At 49.0% G+C, this 25,590-nt stretch overlaps 1 protein-coding gene across 1 annotated transcript; it reads right to left on the bottom strand.

Moving 5' to 3' along the window:
- Positions 1 to 1,235: 1,235 nt before the first annotated feature.
- TGM6 (transglutaminase 6) lies at positions 1,236 to 21,015 on the bottom strand. The gene is made up of 13 exons (XM_037501623.1): positions 21,000 to 21,015; positions 19,510 to 19,683; positions 18,747 to 18,989; positions 17,224 to 17,342; positions 15,824 to 15,952; positions 14,220 to 14,397; positions 13,596 to 13,734; positions 11,358 to 11,461; positions 11,039 to 11,281; positions 7,351 to 7,692; positions 2,873 to 3,027; positions 2,463 to 2,596; positions 1,236 to 1,389 (listed from the first exon to the last, which is right to left on the bottom strand). The coding sequence occupies exons 1-13, from the start codon at positions 21,013 to 21,015 to the stop codon at positions 1,236 to 1,238; spliced, it is 2,130 nt and encodes a 709-aa protein (XP_037357520.1).
- Positions 21,016 to 25,590: the final 4,575 nt, after the last annotated feature.

The raw sequence follows: 25,590 nt of genomic DNA, 5'->3' as shown, positions 1-25,590 counted from the left end.
AGCCAAGGGCCTGGCGTGCCCAATGCGTCTTCTCTTCTGGGCTCTGTGAGCTGTCCCCAGGCTGTCTAGGCTCAGCAAAGAAATGCTTTCATTGAGGTCTTAGTCACAGGCTCATCCACCTAACACTGCCTGTGCGTCTGCCTGGCGCCTTTTTGCAGAGACCCGTGACATCAATTATTCTCCCTTGACTTGTATCCAGGAGGAATCTCACTGCAGAAGAACCTACCTGTTGTGTTCAGATACTTAAGTCAGGTGATTCATTACGACTCCTTTGCCTGTCCAGGACCCTTCCCAGCTGATACCCTTATCTTCAGGGCTCGGTGGTCTCCACTCTGGTCCTCGTCCCAGAAGTCTCAGTCCTGTTTTGACACTAAGCGAGTGGTTGCGTGTGGTGTAAACTGCTGAGGATAGTGTGCAGAGTCCACACTGTCCTGGTTCTGAAGAGTTGAGTCCACCATGGGTGTAGCTACTTCGAGGGGCCTGCCAGCCACCACTGGAGCAGATGGGGGGCTGCGTCTCCCAGTGCACCCCAGCCACGAGGGATCCGTCTCTATCTCCAGCTTCTACAGGGAACAGCAGCCCCTCAGCTGCTGGGCTTATTTTTCATTGAGGGAAAGTCCTCCGTGACTTTGAATCTTATGCTTTTGAGGAACATGGCTTTGGGATAAACTTAGATGGTGTAAATGGCTGCACGTGGTCTCCAAAGTCTGCCTCGAGCTCACCCCGAGGCCACGGGCCGGGTCCTCCCTCTGTATAGTTGGAGCCTGAGGGATGGTTACATTTTGGCTTCAACACTTCTGGGTTCTCTGACAACTGCTGATGCTCAGGTGTGGGTGTGGTCAGAGCACGGCAGAGCTGAGAGGGGCAAGGAGAGCCAGGGGTCAGCAAGGGTGCTGGTGAGCTGGCCGGTAGGAGGCGGCAGCGCTGGGCGGCCTGGGATTCATCATTCTTGGACAAGTCAGTCTCCCGGCAATGAGGGCATTAGATGAGTGTGGTAGAGGCTGCCTTCACCATCCACTGTTGCCAGAAAGTTTAAGGAATAGTCTACCACCTCATTTTACACTTGGGGAAACTGAGGCTCAGGAGGGGAAGGGACTCGCTGACATTTACAGAGTGGGGCAGAAGCTGCAGCAGAACTGGAACCCAGACCTCCTGGCTCCCCCGTGGGAGGGGTAAAATGATGGGCAGGAGGGAAACAGGGCCCATCTCCTCCCCTCTTAGCCCTTCGCGGCCTGTCACTTGGCTGTGGCCACGTGGATGATCACAAAGCCCTTGATGTCTGGGAAGTGGGGGCTGACGAGGTCCACCTGTAGCTGCCTTGGGCCACTCTTGGAAGGGGTGATGTTGAACTGGACGGAGGCCTTCTCCTGGGGCTCCAGTCTGGGCACTCTGGGGAGAGGAGGCAGGAGAAAGGTAGGTTATTAGCCTCTCTCCTTCCTGAGCCTGCCCTGCCAGTCTGTGGCCTTGCAGGCCCTTGACATTTAAGCCTTGTCAACATGCTTCCCACACCATTTGCCCTCTCGCCACTTTGCACTCTTTCCAACCTGCAGGACCAGTCTCCTCCCTGCACCCTGAACATACCTCACACTTCTCTGGGCTTTTGTCTCTGATGTCTCTGGGCTTTTGTCTTCTCACTAGGATGCCCTTCTGAGTCCAACCACACCTAAGGCCCAGGTCAAGTTTCACTTTTTTCCAGGAGACTTTCTCTTGACTACATCAATCACAAGAACCTGAATCAGAAGCCCTCATCCTCTGGATACCTGCAAAGCTCCTTGATTCATCACTGAAGGCCCAGTTTGAACATCAGCTCTAATAGGTTTTTCTCTGGCCCCACCTGGCCCCCATTCAAGGGCTGCCTCTGACCACTGGGACCTTGAGGACCCGTCCTTCTGTTTGAACAAATCACACTATCTGCATTTGAAGGGTCACCTGTCTCTGAAAGCCCTTCTCCAGGCAGAACCCCATCTGCTCATCTTGATATTTCCAACAACGGACTGTGACCCACTGCAAAGGTCAGTGTGATCAGTACTGACTCAATAGGCATGAGTGAGTGAATGACGGAGAATGAATAAGTAAATGAGTGTATGGCTGAGTGGGCTATGTGGGAATGAGTGAGCGGGTAAATGAGTGAGCACCTTAAAAAAGACCAAGTTAATGAAAGAGCCAGTCAAAACTGAGTTGAGTGAAGGAATGAATAGTGAATGAATAAAGGCATGAATAAAGGAGTCAATGAATGGATGAGGGAGCAAATGAATAAGAAGTGAGTAAAAATGTGAATGAGTGGATGCGTTATGTGATTGTGTGAGTTAGAGATTAAATAAATGAAGGAATGAATAAATGAAGGCAGGCTGATGTGCCTAGACAGTGGACTGGTTCCTGGGGGTCCAGAATCTCTCCTGCACCCCTCTAGCTTACCCATCTTACAAGGAAGGCAACCCCCACAACCCTAGCACGGCACTTACTTGATGCTGAGCTGTCCCTGGAGAAGGCCGCTTCCCTCCACCATCAGCACACAGTCCTCCACTTTCTCAAAGAGGGGGTTGGCCACCATCACTTCCACCACAACGGCCACTCCCACTGTGGCCGGGCTCAGAACCTGGAGGGGCAACACCTGTAAGTCATCCCTCTACCTCCTCAGCGCCCATGAGAAACCCATGGGCCTGGTAAGACATTAATCATGTTTACCCCGTTTCTACATACTTCATTACTGAACCCCATCATCACACCATCTCCCCACAGCCACACCTCTCCGCCCCATTGCTAGAGAGCTGAAGCTGCGGTTAAAAGCACAAGCCCGCCAGCTTCTGATGCTCTCTTCCAGCCCTGACAGGGGCCTTCTAGGGCGAGGGCGTTGGATGCAGATGGGAGTCACCTTGATGGTGATGAAGTCCTCCAGGGTAATGTCCTTCTCTACCAGGAGCTTCTCTCCCTTGATGATATGGCACATGGCCGCCATCAAGATCTTCTTGTCCTCCGTCAGGTCTTCCTTATATTGAGAGTAAGGTATTGTGATTGGGATCTTTTTCTCTGGAAGGGAAAGCAGAGGTGGGAATTGGGGGTGTGACTTTTTTTGTTGGTGGTGGTGCCCAGAAAGAGGAAGGGAAGGCTCAATTCATACTTTATGTCTTCTCTGGTTCTTGTAACCAACCCAAGACAGGTACTACTTTAATCACGTCACACAGAAACAAAGCTAGGGTCAGAGAATAATTTCTTGTCCAGTGTCACAGAGCAAGTAAATCCAGGCATCAAGATGAGAAGTGAGTCAAAATCAGGCCAACCAGTACCACAACTCCAGCCTGTCTCTCCAAAAGCTCTTGGAGATGTGTTTTAAATTTCCCTAATAACTCAAGATAGAAGCGTCTCAGTCCATCAAAGATTCATCCCACTGGGAATTTACTCACTGCTTACTGAGCACCTAATATGTCCTATTCATGATCAAAGGAGAAGAACAATAGCAGAGGACTGATGCTGCCCAACTTCAAGGCTTAATATAAGACACCAGTAATCAAAACAGTGTAGTATTGGTGAAGAATAGCCAAATACATCACTAAACAAAATAGGGCCCCCATAAACTCACACAAACATAGTCCACTGATCCCTGACAAACGAGCAAAGGGAATGGTATGGAGAAAAGATAGTCTTTTCAATAAATGGCACTGGAACAACTGGATATTCACATGCAAAAAAAAAAGAAAAAAATGAATCTAGACGCAGACCTCAACCCTTAACAAAAATGAACTAAAAATGGATCATAAACTGGGCCTCCCCGGTGGCGCAGCGGTTGAGCGCTGGGTTGCGAAGCTGCCTGCAGCCTCTGCAGCCGGTTCGATCCCCGGCTGCTCCCCGGCCACCAGAGGAGGGTCCCACATGGCGCGCAGACCTCTCCTGCCGCCCGCTGCTCCCCTCAGCAGTGTACTTCGGTCCTTCTGCCTGCTCTGCTCCCCGCTCTGGCTCTGGTGAATTCTCTCACCCTCCCACGCTTCTGACTGTACCCAGTGCATGTATCAAACAAACAAACAAACAATAAATAAATAAATAAGACATGCCTCTAGAAAATTAAAAAAAAAAAAAAATGGATCATAAACCTAAACATGAAATGCGAGACTATAAAGTTTCTAGATAAGGTGGGTGAAAACCTAGATGATGACTCTTAAAATACAACACTGAACCCTGATCCATAAAAGAAAAAAAAAAACCAACAAGTTGCATTTCATTAAAATTGAAAACTTCTGCTCTGTGAAAGACACTGTCAAGAAAGGAGACTAGTCACAGATGGGAGGAAATAGTTGCAAAGGAAATATCTGATAAAAGGCTGTGATCCAAAATATACAAAGAACACTTAAAACTCAATAGTAAGACAACAAATAACATGATTAAAAAATGGGCAAAAAACTGGACCTCTCCTATGAAAAGATTCTCGACATCAACATCATCAAGGAACTGCAAATTAAAACGAGACTGTATACTTATGAGAATGGCAAAAATCCCAAATACTGACAGCACCAAATGCCGGAGAGGATGTGGAGCAACAAGAATTCTCATTCGTTGTCAGTGGGAATGAAAAATGGCACAGCCACTTTGAAGACAGTTTGGCAGTTTCTTAGAAAACGAAACCTGCTGTTATCAGACCATGGAGCAATCACGCTCCTTGGCTTCCACCACATGAGTTGAAAACTTCCTTTCACACAAAAAGCCTGCATGTGGATGTTTATTCATAATTACCCAAACTTGGAAGCAACCTGGAATAGGTGAGTGAATAAACAAATTGTGGCACAATGACATAGTGGAATACTATTCAGTGCTATAAAGAAATAAGCTACCAACCACACCAACCTGTGGAGGAATCTCAAGTGCTATTTGTAAGTGAAAGAAGCCAATCCTGGAAAGACTCCTTAGTATGAGCCAACTACACGATGTCTATGAAAAGGCAAAACTGTGGAGCCAGTAAGAACAGTGGTTGCCAGGGTTAGAGTGGAGGGAGGGAGCAATGAATAAAGAACAGGCAGTTAAAGAGCAGTGAAGCTGTTCTGCACGACACTCTAATGGTGGATTTATACATTTGTCAAAACCCACAGGATGTACAATACAGAGTGAACCCTGATGTCAACTCTGTGTTAAAAATAACAGTGTGTTAAAATAACAGTGCGCAGTTGCTGGCCATCACTGCAACAAGCTCACTACACTAGTGCAAGTGTTGGTACCAAGGAGGGTGGGAGGTGGTGAGGGGGTATATGAGACGTGCTGCTCAATGTTTTTTTTTAAGCCAAAGTTGCTTAAAATGTCTATTAATTTAAAAATCACAGATTTTAATAACTTAAGAATCATATCATTCAGCTTGGTAATTCCATTTTTGTGACTCTCTTGTAATAAAACAGTAAACGATACAGATGAGAAAGTGATTTTTTTTTGCACCAAGATGTCTACTTTTGTGCTTTTTAATAACAATAAGGTAATAACCACCCCGAAGACAAAATATAAATCATCATCTATTTATTTAAAGATTACATGTATCTATCAAAATGTTAATGAAAAGCTTATAAAAATATTTAAATTACAATGTAATGTGGAAAGAGAAGGGCACTAATGAATGTTTGCAATATAATTACAACTGTTTCTCAGAAGCAACAGGCCCTAGCAGTTTGCTTGGAAACTGCAGATGGGTGGTGATGACAGGGGATCTTCGCTCCTGCTCTCTAAGTCTTGAAAGAATAGGTATCACTTTTTTTTTTTTTTAAAGGTTTCTTTTTTTTTTTTTTAAAGATTTATTTATTTATTATTTATACAAGCACTGGGTACAGTCAGAAGTGTGGGAGGGTGAGAGAATTCACCAGAGCCAGAGCAGGGAGCAGAGCAGGCAGAAGGACCGAAGTACACTGCTGAGGGGAGCAGCGGGCGGCAGGAGAGGTCTGCGCGCCATGTGGGACCCTCCTCTGGTGGCCGGGGAGCAGCCGGGGATCGAACCGAGGCCGCAGAGGCCACGGGCAGCTTCGCAACCCAGTGCTCAACCGCTGCGCCATTGGGGAGGCCCGAATAGGTATCACTTTTAATGGAAAAAAATCTGCTAAAAGCTGAGAAAAGTGTAGGTTCATTACGATTTCCTTATGAAGTATTCCTTTGTGATTTAGATTTTGTGAAAAATAAATGACAAAGAAGTGGAAAGTGTGTGACTTCTCCTTCACAAGTTTTCACACTTTGTCAAAACACACACACTTGACTTCATCAGCGACTAACTCGGAGGACAGCGTCTGGGTGTGATTGAATTCTGTGCTCAGAAGGGGAGTGAAAGGAGAGGGACAGAGAAGGGGCGAGTAAGAGTAAGGGGAGAAAGAAGAGGTGGCAGAGGCGGGGAGGGGAAAGGATGGAGGGGGGGAGGGAGGGAGAAAGGGGTGGGGGAGGGAGGGGAGAGGAGAGCAGCAGGGTGCAGGGGAGGGGAGGCAGGAGAGCTTGTTTTGTTAGGGGGAACAGGATGTCCTAAAGCTAATCCCATGCAGGCTTTGTGGACTCCACCCCCACCCCAGGCCAAAGCCAAAGACACTGGGAACTCCAAATCCCATCCCCACCCAAGGGAAGGTGGCTGGGACCTGAGGGTGGGGTTCAGCAGCCAGGTTGGTATAAAGCCAGACACGTGGGCTTTAGAGGGGATCCCCCATTTTGGCTCCCCGCCAGCTCGCAGCGACAGGCCAGCTCTGAGAGTGCCTTTGGGTTTCCAGGTCGTGGGATCGGGTAGGACGCATTAAAGACTTTATTTCCCTATTTTCTCCCTGAGTTGTACATTTTCCTTATTTCCTTTTCCCTTGTAAATAAACCTTTTGTGAACCTTTTGTGTGTGCCTGTAGTGGAGTATTCATAAGTCCCTTGGAAGCCCGCGGGTGAGGACCCACAGCCAGGAACCCGTTCAATATCCGGGCTGCCCTATAACAGCTTCAGTACAGACTTCTCAGGAGAGGGGCGCTTGGCACAGGTGAGCACGAGCTCGGCACCTGTCGCGGGCCCACCCTCTGGTGCAGAACACCTGGACAGGTGGGCTCCAGAATGTGTTGGGTTTGAGAACGATAACACGGGGCATATCCATACTGTGAAATCTCCCAGGAGGTATTTATTCCACCTGGAAATAGTCATACTAATTGGGGTCCTCTCTTCAGATGATTGTGGACTTTATTACTATTCTCATTACTTAACTCCTCTGAGACTCACTTTTCTCGTCTGTAAAGTGGAGAAAAGAGCCAAGCACTGGCACAACCCTCAGAAAGGGCCTGGGAATGGCCCTGGGACCCTGGGGAGCTGTCCCTGCCCCCAACCCTCCTGGAAAAGGTGTGGGCAGGGCAGGTCCCACCCGCCCCGGCGTCTTACCTTCCTCGGGCCCCAGCCTCACTGAGTGGGATTCGCGCAGTATCTCTGCCACCGGCCTGCGCGTGTAGAGGATGGTGGCCCCGCTCAGGTTGACCCGGACCCGCTGGGCCCGGGAGGTGAGGTTGACCAAGCACAGGGCCAGACTCAGGTCGTGGCCCAGCACGGGCGGCTCCAGAATCTTGAACTTGCCGGTGATGCAGGGCTTGGTGGCGGGCTCCAGGAGGTCGTCGCGCCAGAGACCGCGGCCGCCGGCCCTGCGGACCCGGTCCCTCCTCCCACAGGCGTCCACGCCGAACAGCTTCCTCACCGCCTTGCGGTACACCTGCCGCTCCTTCCGGGAGCCTGCGGAGGGCACGGGCGTGCTGAGCCGGCCGCCCCTTCCTCCCCACCAGCCCTACCATCCCGGAGCCTGTCGGCCTTTTCCCTCCTCCGGGCAAAACCACCACCGCGTCTCCGCTGTAACTTACTGTGGCAGTTGGAGGCCACGACAGACTGGCAGCCCAGGAGCCATGGGCAGACCTGTCATGTGTTGTGCTTGGTCTGAGACTATTTAAACATTTTTTTAATCAGTTGCCAGCAATTTCAGGTCAGGACATTTTACCCAAAGCAGAGGTTTTTGCAGCTTCTCTGGCCACTGGGTCTCCAGGCTCAGGGTACGATGACTGTCACATCTGCAGACTTACTATGTGCTAAGCCCACAGTTCCATCCTCCCTCCAGGAGGTGGGACTGTCATCATCCCCAGAAAAGGGGATGATAAAATGACTGTTATCGTTTTCCAGATAAGGAGCCCAAGACACAGAGAAGTAAAGCAATTGGTAAGGGAGCCACATGTGAAACCCCGCAGTCTAATTCCAATTTCCATGACCTTAAACTCCCTTCCTACTCTCTACTGGCAGTAATGGGTTACACAGCTGAGATGGGCGCTCTCTCAATGAGGGTGGACTCTGGTTCTCCCTGGGCTCTGCCCTGTTCCCCCCGGGCGGCTGCACTGGAGGTGCCATCTGCAGGGTTCGCGTAGACATGTGAATGCAGGACATTTGATTTCCCACTTTTCCTGCTGCTAGAACAGACCTCACTTTTGACCTACAGACCATTACTTTGGCAACAGGACAGCCCCTGCTCCCAGGATGCACCACAGGGCCCTCGAACTCCGCATCTGCTGGCCAGCAGCATTTCCTGTCTCACTCATAGCTCTGCCATTCACCCACCGTTCATTCGGCAAATAGCCCATTCACCCAATGCACAGCCAGAAACCGGCAGTGCCCAGTGCCGTTGGCAATTTCCACCCCCTCAACACCCACAACTCAGAAGTCACCAAGTCCTGCTGAGCATCCATATTATCTCTAGAATCTGTCTTCTCCTCCCATCAGATAATGTCAGTTTGCCACTGATGACTATGTGCTGTTATTACTAGCCTCATTACTTAGGCCCTTTGAGGCTCAGATTTCCCATCTGTAAAGTGAGGGGCAAAAAGCCCACAGGCCAGGTAGTGAGCTCAATGCTTAAGAATGTCCCCTCCCTTCTTGGGAAGACAGGCTCCACCTCCCACTCCAGTCCTGATTCCATCCTGATCATTTCCGGATCTGACGTTTCCCTCCTTGAAACCTGAACTGAGCAGTCTTCCCCCTGAACCCCCCCTTCCCCCCACTTACCTCCCTCACCACTCCTTCCCAAACATTTCCCCCAAGGACCTGAGTACTGAGTGACCTCCATGTGGACATGAATGTTTCCTTAACATTCCATTATTTAAATGCAGGTGGAACTCTTTATTCTGGCCCACGGTATTTGTACTATGGAAATGTTTCATTTCTCTGCCAAAGACTGTGATTGCACCATTGTACAGTCCCACGATGTACGTGTGTTCCAGTTTCTCCATATCCTCGCCAGCACTTACTCTAAATGTTCTGGGTTACAGCAGTCCTAGTGGGTGGGGAGCGGTATGTTTTTGTGGTTTTGATTTGCATTTCCCTAATGAATAATGATGTAAAACATCTTTCAGGTATATCATCCTTGGAGAAATAGCTCTTCCAATCCTTTGCCCATTTAAGACATTGGACTATCTCTTCATTGAGCTGTAAGAGTTCATTGCCTATTCTGGATATAGGTCCCTTATTAGACACATGATTTGCAAATATTTTCTACTTCTTTCCACTTTTTTTTGAGATCTAAGTGGCTTTATTAAATGATTCATGAGTGGGGCATTCCCCTAACTACCAAGTGCAAAGTTGCTACCTCTTTCCACTTGCTTGATAGTATAGTTTGGAACACAAGTTTTAAATTTTGATGAAGTTCAATTTATCAGTTTTTCCTTCTGTCACTTGTATTCTTGATGTCATATCTAAAAAGGCCACCTTTAACGCCTGTTTTACAAAAAGGTTTATCATTTTAGCTCTTGTATATAAACCTATGATCAATTTTAAGTTAATTTTTGTGTATGGTGTGAGGTGGGAGGCCAACTTTTGGTGTCATAGCCAAGAAATTAATGCCAAATCAATGTCACGATGCTTTTCTCCTTTTTCCTTCTAAGAGTTTTAAATTGTCAGGTTTTACATTTAGATGTTTGATCAATTTTGAGTTAATTTTTGTAGCGGTATAAGAGAAGTGTCCAACTTCATTCTTTCACATGTGAATATCCAGCTTTCCCAACACCACTTGTCAAACAGATCTGTTTCTTTTTCTTGCCTAATTTCCTTGGCGAATACTTCCAGTACACTTGAGGCAGCAAGAATGACCATGAGAGCTCAAGCGTTGAGAGAGGCCCAGCAGTCCCAGATGTGTACCATGTGCTACCTGACACACTGGAAGGTGATGAGCCATTCTAGCTGAGCACAGGCCAAATTAGTGACCCAAAGAATCCTGGGCAAATTAATAATAGTTGTTTAATCTCTATAACGAAAACAGGGCCCAGTGATTCCAATGTGCACCCAGAGCTGCAGAGCAGACAAAGGTGGGGGGAAGCATCCCAAGCAGCCTGTGTCCCTCCTTAGCAGCCTTCTGGTGTCACTAGCTTGTGCTCAGGGGAGGGGAGGAGACAAGTTCTAATTCAAGTTTGAACTTTAAGTCTTAACTTTTGAATACCATTGTTTTAACAAACAGAAATGGCTGAAAATATATGGATCAAATCATAGCACTGCTAAAGGACCCATTATTTTGTGGGAAAGTGTGACTTTTAGAGTATATAGATGGAAGAAACTACTAGAAAAAATACAAATGTTTTGTTTTTATACCCCAACGAGTACCCACTTTTCTATAAACCAGCGACCATAAATTAGTAGACATTAACAGATGATAAATAGGAGCTGCTATTATTACCATTATTTAGAACTGTGCCTAGTGCTATGTTTTAATAAATTTAATAAACAATACCTGTAACTATCATCACTATTATTATTAATAGTTGTAATTATTATTATTATTATCATTGGCGAATATGCCTAATACAGTACTAGGTATGTGCTAAGGGTTCAAGAAAAATGATTAGCATTATTAAATATGGGAAGTCTTCTACTTAGCAAACAGGGGAAACATTAACATAAAATAAAGGCACTTAGCCCCAGGCACAGAGACAGTGCTGCAAGCAAGCTCTCTCCACCTTGCACAAGGGATGGGCTGGCTCCAGTGCATGAGGTAAACCCTGCAGCAGCCGGCCATCGTGGGAGGCTAATGAGGCTGCCATATTGCCCTTACCTTCCGGATACTTGTAGAGGCCTGTGATGTCCACTCGGGAGTCACTGCCCACCGCCTTGGTGCTGATGCACCTCCCGATCTTCTTCGTGTCCGAGTACACACGCTCCCGGCGCTCGTCGCCATGCCAGAGCCAGGTGATGTAGTCCGCGTTGACCTCGGCAAACACAAAGGGGCCATCATGGGCCAGGTGCACGTCGCCCTCACGGATGGCGGTGACGGAGGCCGGGCCGCATCGGAACACTCCTGGGCAGGAGGGGTGGGCGTGAGCGGCCTGGGCGAGGAGGCTCAGGGTCTGAGACCCACCCGGCTGAGCCCGTACCTTCACTCTCCTCCTGGGGGGTGGCATCCAGAACCTGCCAGCCATTGTAAGAGGGGCCCAGGTCCTGCCGGGCAAACCAGCTCTCATTCCAGACATGGAAATTCCTGCCACAGAGAGAGGATGGGGCAGGGTGGCCTACAGTGAGCACAGAGGCCCGCAGGAGGGGAAGATCCTGCTTAGAGCCTGGACTGGGGTCCTCAGTCTGTTTGAGCACTGTGCTAGGATATGAGAGCCATTCACTCCACAGTATGGGTGAGCAGATGCCATTCGTGTGTTTTTCAAGAAGGTGTTGATCAGGTACCAGAAATAACAGCTATAAATAAGACAGAAGATTCTTGCCCTCATGCAGATTATATTCTAAGAAAGACTGACAGGGAGGCAGGCAAAGTTAAATAAGTAGCTAAAGTAGATAAATAAAACAAATGCAAGATAGAGATTGTTGAAAAACTTCTCCAGGTAAATGACATCTAAAATGAGACTTAAATCAGAATTAGTCACAGAGAGAGTGAAGGGAATAGTGTCTAAGGCCGGAGGAACAGAATGTGCAAAGGCCCTGAGACAAGAGAAAGCTTGGTGTGTTCAAGGAACAGAAAGTATGTAAATATCTCTGGACTGTGGCAAGCATGGTGGACAGTAGGGTTCAGATTATACAGAGTTCTGTAGACCCAGGAAAGGAATTCCGGCCTTATTTTAAGTTTCCTGTGTTAGAGATGATAGTATGAGACTAGGAAAAGAGATATCATATGTACAGGGTCACACAGTAAGGAAGCAACAGATAGAAACCCTGCTTTGCTGGACTTGGCATCTTTACAGCTGGCCTCAGAATCCTTGTCAGGGAGGTGATGGTTTTTGGGAAAATGATAAGCATTTGGGCGTGAAAGCCAGGACTCTGATGGCCTGCATGGTGACAGAGGCCCCAACATAGAAGAGAAGTGTCTGTCCATTCTGCTTGAGGAATGTAGTTTTTTGGTATTCCTACTGGGAGAGCGAGTAAAGAGAACCAAAAAAAAAAGGGCTGGAGAGGAGAGAGGAGCAGAGCAGGATTGAGGCTGGAGAATCCCCTGCGGGTGACTGGAGGACAGGCTAAGAACAGGGAGGCTGAGGCCGCCTGCGTTTCTGTACTGTACACACTTCACCGTTTCCCCTACTCTTTAGACAAAAGGTACACGAGTGACCTGACTTTTGGACAAGGTTATTGACTGAAGCTTTGTTTGTGAAGAAAACATTTGGTCCATCCCTGTGAGGTGGTTAGAAAAACAATGGTTTCTCCATCCAATTGAAGGACAGCCCAGGTTCATACTGCTGCTCTTCCGCTCACTAGCTGTGTATCCTTAGACAAGTTACTTAATCTCTCTGTGCTTCTCAGTTTATTCATTTTCAAAACAGAGACAATAATACTGACTTGCTCACAAGGTTGTTTGGAGGAATGCATGAGTTATATATACCACGAGTTAATGAATACCACTTAGAACTGGGGCTGGCATCGACTAGGTGCTCAGGGGGTGTGGTATTATTTGTAATACTTTAAACATTGCAAAGAAACAATAAGGAGAACCTGTGTGTATTCACATGGAATCATTAAATGTATGAGCAAGAACAGTATACACTATGAGGCCATTATTAAGGGGGCAGAAAGCAGGATGCAGGGATCTGTGTAGATGTACGTCCTGCTGGGCCTTTCTTTGAAAGGAGATGGAGTAAACTAGTCCTATCAGGAAGAGGATGGGGGGCAGGATTCGGGTGGGTGGAGACTTCACTGTAATCCATTTTGTACCTTTCGAATGTTAAAGCACATGAGTGTATTTTCTATTTCAAAAATTAAATTGAAATTTAATTTTTTTAAGTTTGTGGAAAGAGTTGTTTCCCACCTGAGACACAGAGTGAGGGGCACAGGCAGCTGATGGGAAGCAGGAGCACGATACAGACAGGGAACTACGCAGAGGGACTCTCGCCTCCCTTCAAGTCATGGGAATTGTGGGAAGGGCTCACATTCCCAAAGAAGGGTGAATGGGGGTTCACATTGACTGCAGGCAGTCAATTCTTGAGCGCTCCTCTTGACCTCTTAGTCACTTGTCTAAGGCCCCCCAGATCTCAGAAGGACTCCCCCTCTGCTGGGTGTCTCTCACTCCTTCCAGAACTGGTCAGACTCAGGAAAGCTGAGCTCCAGATCCAGGTCTGTCTCGGGAGCCCCTGGGGCTGGGCGGGGCTGCCCTGGGGCCCTGCGGGCCTTGAACCCACCACATGCTGTCTTCTGTCAGGTCTTCCAGGGTCCGCCCGAAGGAGTCCACGTATTTGTCCACGCTCAGGTTCCTGTCCGTGTCGTGGGCTGAGTTAAAGTTGGATACAACACGCGTTGCAATCCCCAAGCACCTAAGGACTGAAGAGCAGGAGGCTCGAGAGGCTCCAGAAACAGGCTAGGACTTAGGGAGAGGGATCAGGTCTCCCCAGCAGGTGCTCAGCCTCATTTCTGGTCTCCCTGCCCTTTCTGTATATTTTGCCAGGGTTGAGGCTTCTGCTCCACTCTGAGAAACACCACCATTTTCTCAGGGGATGGCCTCTGAGATGGAGGGAGCTTGGAGGCCATATAATATTTATTTTCCTGAGGTATCCTGAGACCTGGGGGACCACAGGACTCCCCCAAGGGCACTCACTGTGCTGGAGGCAGAGGGAGGGGGGAGTCCTTCTGCAAATTAAAGATCAAAAGGCACATAAATGAATTATCTGCTTGCTTTCTTCTTTAACCACATCTGTTCCTCATCTCAATAAAGACTGGGGGCAGGGTTATGTAAATACATGCAAAATGAACGCCAACTAAGGACCCTGGAGCAGGTTGGGAGATGAGGACCTTCTGTCCCAGGGTACCTGTGCACATGACTCCGGCGAAGACCCAGCACTGGCCGTACTTGACTGGCTTGAACCTGCCCTTGAACCACTTGCGGAGAATGTCCACGCTGCCGCGCCAGTGCAGAGGGCTGGTGCCGCCGCCATACTTGCCCTGCCACTGGCCTTGCACCACACCGCGGTCGTTGTTGCTGTTCACCTGGGCAGGCGAGGGCACGGGTCGACCACTAGGCCAGGGTTCCCTCTTCGGGGCCCTCGAACTGTGGAGCGCCCAGGGGTGCGGAGTCACCCCTTGCTTTTAAACTGTCTGAAAACTGGGAGCATCTTTTGTCTTCATTTATACACGTTGGCCACCATTTATGAGTTTTCGTTTCCTTCCATTGGGATACTCTATGGTTGGAGATCATCTCTGGTTTTAAAGCATTTTCTGTCTTGAACGGTTTACTTTGGGGAGACTGTTATTGGCATAATCCCAGAGACAGCTAATTTTCATTAACTGCTTGCTGTGTGCTGGGCGCTGTTCTAAGGGCTTTGTCTATGTCAATGATGCATGTTCTATTATTCTCCTTTTTTATTTTCTCATGAGAACACCAGATTCAGAGGGGCTGAAGGACTTGCCAAATCACAAAACAAATTAGTAAAAGGGGTGACCCTCAGTTTAGCACTGTGACTCAGGAGCCTATGTTGCTGTCCCCTGGGTGTGACACTGTGCTGTTTGAAATGGGTCACAGGGTTGGATTTTCTGTGCTAACACTTCTCTCTGAGGCCTTAAGGAATTGAGAGCATCAAATACGAGAAAAATTGCATTGTCAGTTTTTGGAATCACAGATACCAACCTACTGATCTTAACACCTGCTTGTTATAGAGAGTGCTAGAAGGCCTTCTGAAGGGGAAGCACCTTTTGAGGGGAAGCACTGTTGCATATGGTAGATTAAAGATGTAACCCTCCCGCAAGAGGTGGGTCTGTGTGCCCGCTCCCTAATCTGGACTGGGCCAGGGCAACTTTGAAAATGACTGTGGTAGAAGCACTGCTGTATCCATTTCTAGACCCAGGTGTTATAAGACTGGCAGCCCCTATTTCCTTTCTGGAATTATGGCTTAGAGTGAAGCCAGCTGCTGTGTTCAGTTACCCTGAGACTGCCATGCTATGAATAGACCCCAGTTAGCCACATGGAAAGGCTGCATGGAGAGACAGTGATGGCTGGTCAATCCCTGCTGTTCCAACCCTCCCATCCAGGGCCAGGTGTGAAAGTGAAGAAGCCATCTTGACATTCCAGCTCAAGCAGACAAATTCAGGAAGAGAACCCAGGACTATATGATGGTCAGAACCAAGGTCCCAGATATACAGCTCCATCAAACCATCCCAGACCCCTGTAGCCATCTGGACACCCCAAGCTGGAGCACCTTGGAGCAGAGACAAGCCATCCCCATGGTGCCCTGTCCAACTCCCTGATCTGCAAAATTATAACCATGACAAATGATCGTCTTATGCCACTGAGTTTTGGGTGGTTTGTTGTGGCAATAATAGAGAATTAAAATAAGAGATGATTTGGAAAAATTATAGGCCCTGGGGCTGGCCTGGGGAACCATGAGTGAGTGTGCCTGAGGGACAGTGGAGTGCTCACCATGGCGCTGATGACTCTGGTGATGTAGATGGGGTCGTGACGGCGGGACACGTCAGCAGCTGGGTCGTCTTGGTGACTGGGACTTCGGTCCAGGAGGGAGAGGCAGATGCTCAGGATGTCCTCCTCAAACTGTGCCCGGAGACACTGCATTAGAGGCCTGGCTTCCTTCACATTCCAGATCCCACCCCCCCCACCACCCCATGCTGTTGGTCACTTGTGTCCTGCAGGAGATTTCATAACCCCTGGCCTTCCCTCCCACAGAGCATCCCCAAGTCTCAGAGACACTTCCTCATGGAGTTGCTGAGAACCTGGAGATCAACCTTCCTCACAGCCCATCCCACTCCACAGTCCCCCGTGCCTCCCTGCCACTCACAGCAAAGCATATAGAATGGGTAACTGAGACACCATCTCTGTCCCACTGGCAAGTTTGCTGGGGTTACATGCTTTTTTTCAAATACATTTGAAGTAATCAAGAGCATTGAAAACTGGGGGAGTTTTATACAAATTAAGATTTCTGGTCCTGAATATTTGGAAAGTCTGGAATCCTTGGGCTGACTTTCTTACATGCCAAGCAAAATCAGGTGTTGAGAAGAGGTTACCTCTCAGGCAGACCCTAAACTCTCTACTGTATCATCCCTGCCCAGTCTCTGGGCCCCAAATGCTTTCAACCCCCTGCTCCCCAGCCTGACAGTTTGGATCCTCAGCCTTCCTTACCACCTTCTTCCTGTATCCTTCTTCCCACTTCATCTCACGGGCCCAGCAGACAACAGCAGGACCTCCCCACCATGCTGTTCTATCTACTCTTCCCTCCATCTGTCCAGATCCTGCCCAACTGCGGACATACAGCCCTGACATGGTGACCCTGTGGCGAAGCCTCCTGCAGTCCCTCAGGGGGTTTTCTTTTACATTTTTCTGAATTCCCTCTGCTTCCATGTCTACCACTTTGACTTCCTTCCCACATCGCACCTTATATAGAAACTAAGCCACTGATTCTAAAAGTCTGGTCCCAGGCCAGCCATGTCAGCACCATCCAGAACCTTGTTAGAAATGGAAATCCTCAGACCCCACCCAAGGCCCACTGAATCAGCAGCTGTGAGGGAGGCGCAGCCATCTGCGTGTTTTACGAGCTCTCTATGTGATCCTGGTGCACACTCAAGCTTGAGAACCTACTTTTCTGTCCACAACAGAACCGACCTGTTCTGTTTCCCAAGTATATTCACAAGCACCTCCTTTCCCCAAAGCCCCAGCACAACTAGTCATAGAGGAATAAAGGAATGGGTTTGCTTGAAGAGCCCAGCATGTCCCTCCTGGGAAGAAGTGAGCACACAGAGAGCCCCTGGGCTGATGCTGCACCCCCGACCCCCCGCCTGCCCCCCTGCTTGGCCTGTGCCCCTGGAGACCTGCCCGAAGTTCCAGCCCTGGGCTCGGATGTGCTTCTCCACGCCTCGGAAGATGATTCCGCTGTCATTGAGCACGTACTCCTGTCTCTCCTCCTCGGAGGCCAGAAACACGTCATCCTCTGAAAAGCAGTCATCAGGCCCGGCGTGGGCTGGGGCTCTGGCCTTGCCGGCCTGGGGAAGGGGCTACATCGGGGGAAGGGGGTTATATCAGGGATCAGCAGGGGCATGAGCCTGGAGGCTGACAGGGCAGGAGAGGGCAAGAGGGGCTCACAGAGCTCCCAGGCTGCCTCCCGGCAGAGCCCCTTTCCACATGGCCGATCTTTCCACTGGCAGGGGTCAACCCCAGCCCGTCCCAAGTCTGAGGGATTAGGAGTCCTGGCATCTTTTGGTGAATCTACTTGATGCCAACAGCAGCCCTATATATATATATATATTTTTTTTTTAAGATTTTTTTTTAATAGAGGCATGTTTTTATTTATTTATTTATTTGTTTGTTTTGCTTGTTTGTTTATACATGCACTGGGTACAGTCAGAAGTGCGGGAGGGTGAAAGAATTCACCAGAGCCAGAGCGGGGAGCAGAACAGGCAGAAGGACCGAAGTACACTGCTGAGGGGAGCAGCGGGCGGCAGGAGAGGTCTGTGCGCCATGTGGGACCCTCCTCTGGTGGCCGGGGAGCAGCTGGGGATCGAACTGGCGCCGCAGAGGCCGTGGGCAGCTTTGCAACCCAGCGCTCAACCGCTGCGCCACCGGGGAGGCCCCCTATATATTTCTTAAATTTAATATGAACTCCGACCCCAGGACCCCTTACCATGCACCTTGTTCTTTTTTTTTTTTAAAGATCTATTTATTTATTTATTTATTTATTTATACAAGCACTGGGTACAGTCAGAATCGCGGGAGGGTGAGAGAATTCACCAGAGCCAGAGTGGGGAGCAGAGCAGGCAGAAGGACCGAGGTACACTGCTGAGGGGAGCAGCGGGCGGCAGGAGAGGTCTGCTGTGCCATGTGGGACCCTCGCCCGGCGGCCGGGGATCAAACCGGTGCTGCAGAGGCTGCGCGCAGCTTCACAGCCCAGCGCTCAACAGCTGCGCCACCAGGGAGGCCCCATGCACCTTGTTCTTTACGAACTTTAGCTCTGTGAGTTCTCACCCTACCCTGAGAGGCAGGCACTATTGTTATTCCCATACTACAGATGAGAATATTGAAGTTCACAGAGGGAAGCAGCTTAGCAGAGCTGGGACTAAACCAAGGCTGTATGATAGCTAAAGCCTGGTTCTTACCCACTGCTCCCGTCAGGTCCCGTCCCTCTGGCCGCTGCACACCAGAAGAACCAGAACACTGGTTCTTTCCCTTCATCACAGGCTCTTTTATCGCATCCACTACTACATTTCTCTCCATCTCTGTCTGTGCCCAGCTCTTGCCCAGCCCCGTCCCTTCACCTGCCTCCCACGCCCCTCTAAGGCAGGCCCGCCTGCAGGGCAATTTCCAGGAAAACCTCAGCCTCAGACTCCCCAGCTCCTACCTGGGCACCAGGGATTGAAAAGGAGAACAAACTCGCCCAGCTTCCGGTCGCTGTGTTTGCGGCGGGAGGAAACCCTGGCGCTCAGCTGGTAGCGGCCGATGACAGCATCAGGAGGGCTGGCAAGACAGACTGTCACGGTGTTCTCTGTCTGAGCCTCCTTCACTGCCGTCCAGGTGTCGCCCACCTCCAGCTCTGCGGTCTGGAACACAGTTTTGGTGCGGAGGGCCTCGGAAGCCTGGGGTCCTGGCAGAGAGGAGAGGAAAACAGGAGACCCAGATGCCTTTAGAAAACCTAGCTCTAGAGAAGCAAAAGCTGAAGGCCTGGAAGTCCACCCTTTGACCCCTGGACTGCTGGGACACTGTTGTTGGGAAGGACGTGACCGAGACACAGGAGGGCCAGTGGCAGAGTGGGGTCCACTTCAGCTGTTCCACTTTCCTGAGAAAGGAGAAAGTGACAGGACCCCTTTGAAGCCAAAGTTGGCCTTCTATCTGACCAAGAGAGAAAAGCCGGGGCCCCACAGTGTCTGATGACCAGACCCTTCCAGCACCCTGATCCTTGGTCTGCTGCGACTCTGAGTTGTCTCCGTCTCCCACTGCCTGGGGAGCACCTTCCAGCCATCCTGGAGAGCCATCATCACGAGCCTCTGGGGATCGGGACAGGACTTGCTTCCCCCTTCCCGGCTGGTGACCACAGGGTCTCAAGTCGCTTGTCACAAGACAAGCCTTTTTGGCTGCAGAGTGGAGGGCACTGCTGAGCCTATTACCTGTCTCCACCGTGAAGATGACGGCCTCCTCAGTCGACAAGGCTCGGCTCAGCTCCAGTGTTAAGGTGAACATCTGGTTCCTGCGGACCACCAGCTCAGAGCCAGGGTACTCCTGGGTGTGGTGGGCAGCACCATTCCTTGGCCGCTGCCAGTCCACCTCAGTGACTCTGATCCCTGGAGAGGACAGGGAGGTGAGGATGGCCCTTAGTATGTGGTGTGTCCACACCTGGCTTGCTCGCCATCTACTTCTGCCAGCCAGTCATCTGTTCGTCCAGTCGTGATTTGTCATTCTTCAGCTACCGGTGCTAGTGTTTCTCTGTAAAGTCTCCATGGATGCTGAACTAGCGAACAGAATCACCTGCTCCTGGGGGAAATAGCACTAGGTTCCTTGAGCCTCTGGTCGCAACTTTCTCATCAATGGTCAATGCAAAGCCTTTCTTTAGGTGTGTGTGTTTTTTTTTTTTAAGACACCTTATTTAATCCACTGCTGAGTCTTTCACATTGAACTCAAGACCAACACTGGAGGGCATCAGCGGGGACCATGCATGTTGGGTGATAGATTTTCACACCTGGCAGGTGACTGCGAATGACCATAAAAGTGCTAAGAGTGTTGATTTGCAATAGAAAATCATTATTAGCAAGTAGGTCAATTTGTGTTTATGGAATCTGTGAATATTGAGGATCGACCATGTATGCCCAGGCTGGTGTCTGGTGTGGGATATATTGGTGAGCAAGATATGGGTTTAACTTGGAGATACATGGTGAGGCCATGTGGCCCGATGGTTATGAGCACAGCCTCTGAGGCCATCTGACGTGGATTCCAATCCTGACTTGGTCATTTACTGGTTAAACTACCTTCTACTTAACTTTGTTATATCTCAGTCTACTTCTGTAGACTGGGAGTAATAGTAATAATAATAATAATAATAATACCACCTTGTGGATTGATTGTGAGATAACTCCTGTCATTTAGAGCCCTTAGAACATGAGAGCCCAATAAATATAGTTATTATATTCCAGACGAACAAGGGTGACACCTAAATAGGTGAGCCCACAGGTAACTATTTATGACTTTGATACATGCTGTGAAAGAAAAGTATACAGAGCTGAAAGAACTTGCAAATGGAGAGCTGGTCCTGAGAAACATCTATATATTTTACTTAAAGTTGATTTCTTTTTGATTATAGTAAATACATATATATATATATATGTGTGTGTGTGTGTGTGTGTGTGCGTGTGTATGTGTATATATATATTTTTTTAAGTGGTGTATGAAAGTAGGTAATATGCATCAATTTAATTTTAGGATAGTGAAGATACATTATAAAATATTTGTTCTATAGAGAGGATACTAGGGACAAAGGAATTGATGTTTCAGGCATCCATTGCTGGTAAATGAACCAGCTGAGATTAGTAACTTAAGAAAACAATAATCATATATCTAGTTCATATATACAACACCATACGCTTCAGTGTCTTTTCCCGCTTACCGCTTCCACCCCCCATGATCAAAGCCAAGTCTGAGTCCTCTGTGCAGCCTGAGAACCCTGAGGGCGGCCCTGTAACTAATTCTTCCCATCCTTCCACCATCCTGGAATGGGCTGAACCTGGGATTATTCTTCACCAGCATCAAGCTGTGTGGATCAGCCACAGTCAGTTCTCGTCAGTGGAGATATAGCTACTCTATCCCTCTAGGGTTGGCTTCCATGACTCCCTAGGGGGCTTCTCTTCTCTCAAGGAAAAGTTTCAACTCCTTGGCCTGGTTCTAGAGACTTCCACTGGGCAGCTTGCCTCACTTTCCAATCTCTTACATTCACCCACTTCCCTTCATTTTCCTGTCCCCAGATCCTATAGTAGCAAATCTTGGAGTTACGCTTGGGTCAGGGTCCTAGTTATGCCACTTCCTTACTGTAGGTCCAGCATGTCTTAGCTGCTCTCATCAATAAAACACTGGTGATTTTGGCTTTAGTAGTGAGATTGAATAAGATGAAGTGTGAAAAGCACCTTTGCATTCATGTTTCTTATCCAATCGATCATCAGGTCCAAATGGCACCACCTGCAAAACCTGCCCCAAATCTGCCATTTCTCCATCTTATCATGACCCAGGCCAAGCTACCGACACCTCTCTTGGCTACAGAGAGTCAGCCCTCTAACCAGCCTCCACTGTCGCGGATCTATGTTGGTGCCACAGTCTCAATTCCCAGAGCTGAGGACACACAAAGGCTAATTCTAGCCCAGTCTGGGCTGGCAAGCTAGTCTGGCATCATGATTTAGAGACAATGACTGAGCAGGTGAGTAGGAGCTTACACAGCTGGCACATGTGTCCTGAGCTTGGGAGCTCCCAAAGCAACTGCTGTAGTGGGCTAGCAGGGATGGTGCAGGGTCTGTGTTCAACAGTGACCCTGAGTGGTAGGAGCTGGAACAACAGCACCAGGGCCTGTGCACCAGCTGTCCAATTCCCACATTTGAAAGAACTAAATTAGCTTCAGTTCTTGGACAGGAAGAGAACTCTCCAGTGCCAGATCTTTGATCTGAGGCAGCCTCTGTTTAGTCTGAAAACACAGGCAGAAACATCTCCTACCTTATGCATAGGACTGTCCAATCTATGAGCAGCGTTGCTGGTGGAGCCTTTAAAAGCCTGGTTCTCCCTTTTACTCACAGTAACTGAGATCCAGAGATGGGAGAAAAGGGATTTCTTGCCTGAGGGCACATTGGATCTGTAACCCATGAGGTCAAGCCACAACGTATATGGGGAGAGGCCAGAACAGGATACAACTGCTTTTATTTTTAAGGGGATGAGTCAGAAGCAGGGGCTGAGGTTATTGTGCGGTAATTATCTTAGCCATGCATGCCCCAGGGCTGCTTCTAAGGGGGATTTAAGATATAATGAGGGTTCCTGGACCCAGGGTAATGGGTTCCAGCCCTAAGGATTCTGCCTTGGCCTTCCCATCTCCAGCTATAGCCCAAACCAGCTCCCTCCACCCTCTGGGCATCTGAAACCTCATTACAGGGGGCAGGAGATGGCGTGAGTCAGAGCTGCCATTATCATCATTATCCCCAAAACTGGAGACATCTCTCTCAGAGCTCCATGTCTGCAGGTATCTTGATAGATACTTGATCCTGGCTCCCTTCAGCTTGGATGCCTCAGAGAGGCAGCTCATCCACCACCCAAAAGTTAACATGCCCTTCCTATTGCTGAATCAAGATCTTCTTTTCTTAGAACTTCTTCCAATTGTTCTGTACTCTGCCTCCACGTTCCACCAAGAACACACCTGCTCCTTGGTCAAGTCCCCATGTAATCTGTTCTCAGAGCTGCTCCCTCTGCGATCTAAGTCATCTGTACTCATCAGCATCACACTCCCAGGGCATGGGGTTGTGGGAGGAAAGTCAGGGCCGGCGGATCCTGCAGGGGACAGCAGCTCCTCTGCCAGTTACAGCCCAATTCTGTCCTAAATGCTGTCCCCCCAGCCCTCCTGGGAACTGGGCTAGCAGATAGATGTGCATGTGGGATGGTACCCAGACCCACTATCAAAGTAAAGTCATTATCACCTCCTCCGTGTGCTCAGCTTAAATCCTGTCATCTAAGTCTTCTGACACTAATTGGCCATCAGGAATATGGTTGTTTGTGTACAGGCCTCTCCTGTCCACTGGGCCATGAGCTCTGTGGGGGAGAGGCCTGGGTCTTATTCTCTCTGGGCTGTTAGAGCCCAGCACAGGGCTCTAACAGGGCATAGGAGATGCTCAGCACCTGTGGGTTGGTTGAATGAATGAATGTCCCTCCCTGTCCCTTGGTTGGGTGAGGGTGTGAATAGGGTCGCTAATGCTCACCAGCTTCCCGGCGCACCCACACTCTGTCAGCTGCCCACGCCCCAGCCTCCCCACCCGGCCATAATCCCTTTCTCTCAAACTGTCACATTTCAAGACCTGCCCTTCCTTCCTCACTTCCTTCCCTCTGAAGTCACGGGCCTGGGAGGCTGGCAGAGTGTGTGGCCTCCGATTCAGGTAGACAAGCCACTGGCTCCCCATGGGTCCCCGGCTAAGGTGCTTCCTTACTCTGGGTCCCAGTTTCTCATCTGTGAAATGACTCAGAAGAACTCTTAGGATTTGGCTAGTCTGTGACTTGCTGAATCAAATGCCTCTGAGGCCCCCAAATCTCCCCACAGCCTTCAGCCCCACAAGAGTGTGCTGTTGAAGGGTTGTCACACAGCTCCTTGTTGGGCACCAGGGAAGGAATGGGAGAGGCACTGTCCCATCTGGGACCCCTCTCGTTGACAGCACACCTGTCAGAGTGGGTGCTTGTTATTAGCCCTGGCCCCTGCCCGTAGGTGGCTCCCTACCCTGAGCTCAAGGCTCCTGGGTGACAGGGAAAGAAGAATGCAGCAAGGGAATTCACCCCAAAATCTCATGGCCCCTCCAGCTTTGCTGCCTTCTCTCCCTTCTCCCTCCCACCTTCCTCTCTTGGTCTTCTTCCACCCTGCCCAGCAATAAGGAAAATGGTTTCAGAGGCCAACACTTGAGTTCAAAGACAGGCCTTACCCCTTGTTTGCTGTGTAACTTTAGACAAATGTCTGAAATCCTTTGAACCTTAGTGTCCTGGTGAAAATGCAGGTGATGATTGTAGCTGTCTCCACAAGTTTTGAGGATTAAATGAAACAACTCACATAGATGCCTTTGAGTAGTACTGGCACATATTAGATGCTCCGTAAATTTGTATGTTAGTCATTTTACTGTCGTCAGTATTTGCATAAGAATTGGCTGCCATCCAGTATTTTGCCAATTAATATTATCCTGAATCTCCTGTTTATTGGTTGTGTGGTTCAAATTAAGTTAATGGACCTCTTCGAGTTCAGATTTACTTAGAAAAGTGGCAATATTATTATGATTATTATTAATAACTTCCTCATAGAGTTTTGGGGAGGATGAGGTAATGGTCTAAATAAGGTTTAACTAAATGTATCACCTGAATCTGAAAATTCTGAAAGTAAAAGAAACCATCAATAAACCATTAATAAACTCCAGGACAAGTTTCAACCAGGGTGAGTGGTCTCCCTACTTACAAGGCACTTGCCAGGTGCAGGATCCAGTTATGAGTTTAGTAAATTGGGAGTTTTATATCATTAACCTCCCCAAATCTACCTCCCCAAAAGGTAGATTTTCTCCCCAAATCTACCTCCACCACTTTTTCAGTTCTCCCATCCCAAGCCTTACACAATTGTTTTTCTTTTTACTCCATCCAGTTTATTTTGTTCCATCTGTCCTATTACTATGGAGAAACAGGTTCAGCAAGGGGAAGGGGCCCTTCCTATTTGTCCCGTTCAAGATCTACCAAATCCACAGCCATTACCCTGGCATTCAAGGCCCCACACAATCTCCCCCTGCCTACCATCCTCTCCCAGCAGCCTCATCTTCTCTCTAACTGCTGACCCCAGGGGCCAGCGGAAGAGAGTTCTACTTGGAGGGAAGGGCCTCTGGACTGAAGATTAGCTTCCCACTCACCCAACTCTTTGCTGCCTTCCCACCCCCAGTCCTAGCTCATTCCAGCTGTTCTCCCTCCTACTTTGGGTGACACCAAAGAGCGGATAATGCTCTTTCCCTAGATCTCTGTTCCAGCCTGGGGATGGCACCCAGTGGGGCAGATCCCAGGAGGCTCTACTGAGTCCAGACTCTGGATTCAGCATAATTGGTTTTTAATGGGCCATTATGACTCTATCCTTAGTGTGCATCAGGGCACCTGACTTCCGTAGCTAAATGATTAACTGGGGAGTTGCCCTGGGGCCACTGCCCAATCTCTCCTTCCTGGTTCAGTTGAAGGTTTCTGGTCTCTCTGTCACCAGTAGGCACTGGCTCATCAACTTCAACCCTACCGAGTATTCTGTGAGATTCTTAGAATTTCTGAGCTCAAAGATTGTTTATATAATTCAACAATATAATTCAGACAGAAGGGTCTCATTTCATTGGCTAATAGTAGGGACTACTTGAAGAACAATGTGGAGGAGAATTCTGGGGCCACATCCATGCTCTGTAAGAAAGAACCCTGGGGTGGACTGGTGATGTCTGCCATGGAGAGTATGAACCAGGATG

This window comes from Talpa occidentalis, unplaced genomic scaffold (assembly GCF_014898055.3).
Source record: "Talpa occidentalis isolate TD23 unplaced genomic scaffold, MPIMG_talOcc4v2.1 talOcc4.10, whole genome shotgun sequence".
NCBI lineage: Eukaryota > Metazoa > Chordata > Mammalia > Eulipotyphla > Talpidae > Talpa > Talpa occidentalis.
Note: the sequence above shows the minus strand (reverse complement) of the source record. Positions and strands in the feature narration are given on the sequence as shown.

Coding starts and splice junctions, on each gene's coding strand:
- TGM6 (XM_037501623.1), bottom strand. Junction 15,953..17,223: donor AGGGCTGGAACTTCGGGCAG/GTCTCCAGGGGC, acceptor CTCCGGGCACAG/TTTGAGGAGGACATCCTGAG. Junction 3,028..7,350: donor GAGGCTGGGGCCCGAGGAAG/GTAAGACGCCGG, acceptor TTTCCCTTCCAG/AGAAAAAGATCCCAATCACA.